The 2,300-nt window shown below is 53.3% G+C and overlaps 1 protein-coding gene across 1 annotated transcript; it reads right to left on the reverse strand.

Moving 5' to 3' along the window:
* Nucleotides 1-443: 443 nt before the first annotated feature.
* On the reverse strand, nucleotides 444-1,721 carry LOC137824682 (uncharacterized). The gene is made up of 2 exons (XM_068630353.1): nucleotides 1,193-1,721; nucleotides 444-1,003 (listed from the first exon to the last, which is right to left on the reverse strand). The coding sequence occupies exons 1-2, from the start codon at nucleotides 1,719-1,721 to the stop codon at nucleotides 444-446; spliced, it is 1,089 nt and encodes a 362-aa protein (XP_068486454.1).
* Between the last annotated feature and the right edge of the window lie 579 nt (nucleotides 1,722-2,300).

The raw sequence follows: 2,300 nt of genomic DNA on the forward strand, positions 1-2,300 counted from the left end.
AAGCTGAGGGAATAGCCAGTCGTGATCAAGTAGAAGCAAAAGAGTAAGAGGAGCAGATCGCACTAAGCCTAAGCTGGTTAACACTTAGTCGTGCGCAAGGTGAAAGACGAAGCTCAAGATCGCGCTAAGCCTAAGCTGGCTAACACTTAGTCGTGCGCAAAGAGTAAGAGAAGCAGATCGCGCTAAGCCTAAGCTGGTTAACACTTAGTCGTGTGCGAAAGGAAAGGTAAAGCCCAAGATCGCGCTGAACCTAAGCTAGCTAACAGTTAGTCGCGCACATAAAGATAAGTGAAGATTCAAAGAAAATACAAGGGAAGAAACTTATGCAACAAAAGAAGCTCATACAAATTGAGAGTTTACATTCATAGCCAAGTCTTATACAATTCCAAAGTGCGAAGAAAGAAAAACTGTACAGAAGCTAAATTTACAGAGAAGAAAAAAGATTAAGGGGCAGGAGGGATGAGCTTCCCATCTACCACTTCATGATAGATGCTGAACTGCGAGAGGTCCAGGTCCGGGAGAACGCATCTGATTTGCTCGAGTGCTAGCTCGAATCCATCGGTAAGGGCATCAACACCCACATTCATCAAATCAGCATTCTCCGCCTCCAGTTTCTGCTTTGAGGCCTCCGCAGCATCCCTCTCGGTGGTAATGGCAGCAAGGGAGGAGGCAGTTTCGGACAATTTGCCCACCACCTCCTCGAGTCTCTTCTCTCCAGCTGCAGCTGTTTCTTTGGCAGACTCGAGCTCCCCCAATAGCTGAGTGTTCTGTTGGCGCAGGGAGGAAGTCTCGGCCTTAAGCTCCACCACCGTGCAGTCCAAGGAGCTAACAGCTTCCCCCATCAAGATCTCTGTCTTGATGGTCTCTTGGACCTGCGCTAGGTACTCCCTCCTAGCTTTCTCCACCATGCCCCGCATCAACTCCACAGATCCTTGGGCAGCTTCAAAGTCACTTCGCAGTGACTCCTTGTCATGCTCAAGATCCTTCACCCTCTTCTCCAGGGCTAGTTGCTTGCGGTGCTGGGTGGAAAACTCCAGAGAGAGCACCACCTGCTTGGCCAGGTGCATATCCACCTCATCACCACTCCACTCGACAAGCTCCCGGTTGCTTATGAGCTGTCGAACCAGGGTGATGACCCTGCTGAAGTTCTCGTGGGTGGCCCCAGAAGCGCTTGGGCGCGAGCTAGACCCACCACATTCAGCAGCGGTGTTAGGGATTGGCAGCAGTGGTGGTGGTGCACCCCCAGCCTGGGCAGAAGCGCCCCCAGCCGGATGAGCGGATGGACCAGGTGATTGGCCTGCTGGGGGGGAAGATAGCTGTTGGGTAGTTGGAGGCAGCTGGTGGCCTGGAGAAGGAAGGTTGATGGGCTCTGTGGCAGTTTGAGCGCAGGGAGGAGGGGAAGACCCTTCCTCTACTTCCACTACCTCAACCTCGCCAGGCTGGAGGGATGAGGCCCCCTCAACCGCTGCTATTTTCCTTTGGCGGTGAACAAGAGGAGAGCCTGAGCTCTCCTCTTCAGTTGAAGCAGCAGCAGCAGCAGAAGAGGCGGAAGCTTTCACCAGCCTTTTCCTTTTTTTCCCTGGCTCGGGGCCTTCAGCTGGCGCGACCGAGAGTGGAGGGGCCGCAATGGGCTCAGTTGTTGAGGAAGAGGAACCAGTGCCCTTGGCTCCCCTACGTTTGGCAAGCTCCAGCAGGGCCAGCTTCCTGTCTTTCCCCGTCATCGAGTCTGCATACATGGAAAAGGGAAGGGTTAGATGACCAAGATATGCAAGTAAGTTAAAGAACACGTAAAAGTATGCATGAAAAAGTGCAGGTATCCGAAGAAGTGCAAGGAAGGCTACCTATATATTTTTTCAGAGCCACCACATCAAATTCATCTTTGATGAGGCGGGCGGAGTTGTACTTGGCCCCCAGGAGCAGCCCACATAGCTCGCGCTCGTAGGGGGCCATAGCTTCGAGGTCCCTGGATTTCTTGAACTCGACTCCAGGAACCCAGTAGAGGGGGTACCCCTCGAGCAGGCTTGGACTTTGAGGGGTAGCAGATATCATGTAGAATCTGCCTTTCCAATCTTTGAAGGATTGCTGGTACAGGCCCAGGAGCACCCGTCCAGCAACCCCGTTCAGGCTCACCCAAGACCTGTCCCCAGGGTTCTTCGCTTCGAAGAAGTAAAGGAACACGTCCACGGAGGCGTTGTGCCCGAAATGACTGCAGAGGATTTGAAACGCCCGGATGAAGGCCCAGGCATTTGGATGGAGTTGGCAGGGCGCGACGTTTAACTCCATCAGCAGCTCCTTCTCGA

This window comes from Phaseolus vulgaris, chromosome 8, assembly GCF_000499845.2.
Source record: "Phaseolus vulgaris cultivar G19833 chromosome 8, P. vulgaris v2.0, whole genome shotgun sequence".
Lineage (NCBI taxonomy): Eukaryota > Viridiplantae > Streptophyta > Magnoliopsida > Fabales > Fabaceae > Phaseolus > Phaseolus vulgaris.

What these genes read in the sequence shown, in the direction of transcription:
- LOC137824682 (XM_068630353.1), bottom strand. Translation starts at nt 1,721, where the DNA reads ATGACGGGGAAAGACAGGAAGCTGGCCCTGCTGGAGCTTGCCAAACGT. An exon ending in TAACACCGCTGCTGAATGTG is followed by an intron (nt 1,004 to 1,192) that starts GTGGGTCTAGCT and finishes GCAAGCAACTAG; the next exon opens with CCCTGGAGAAGAGGGTGAAG.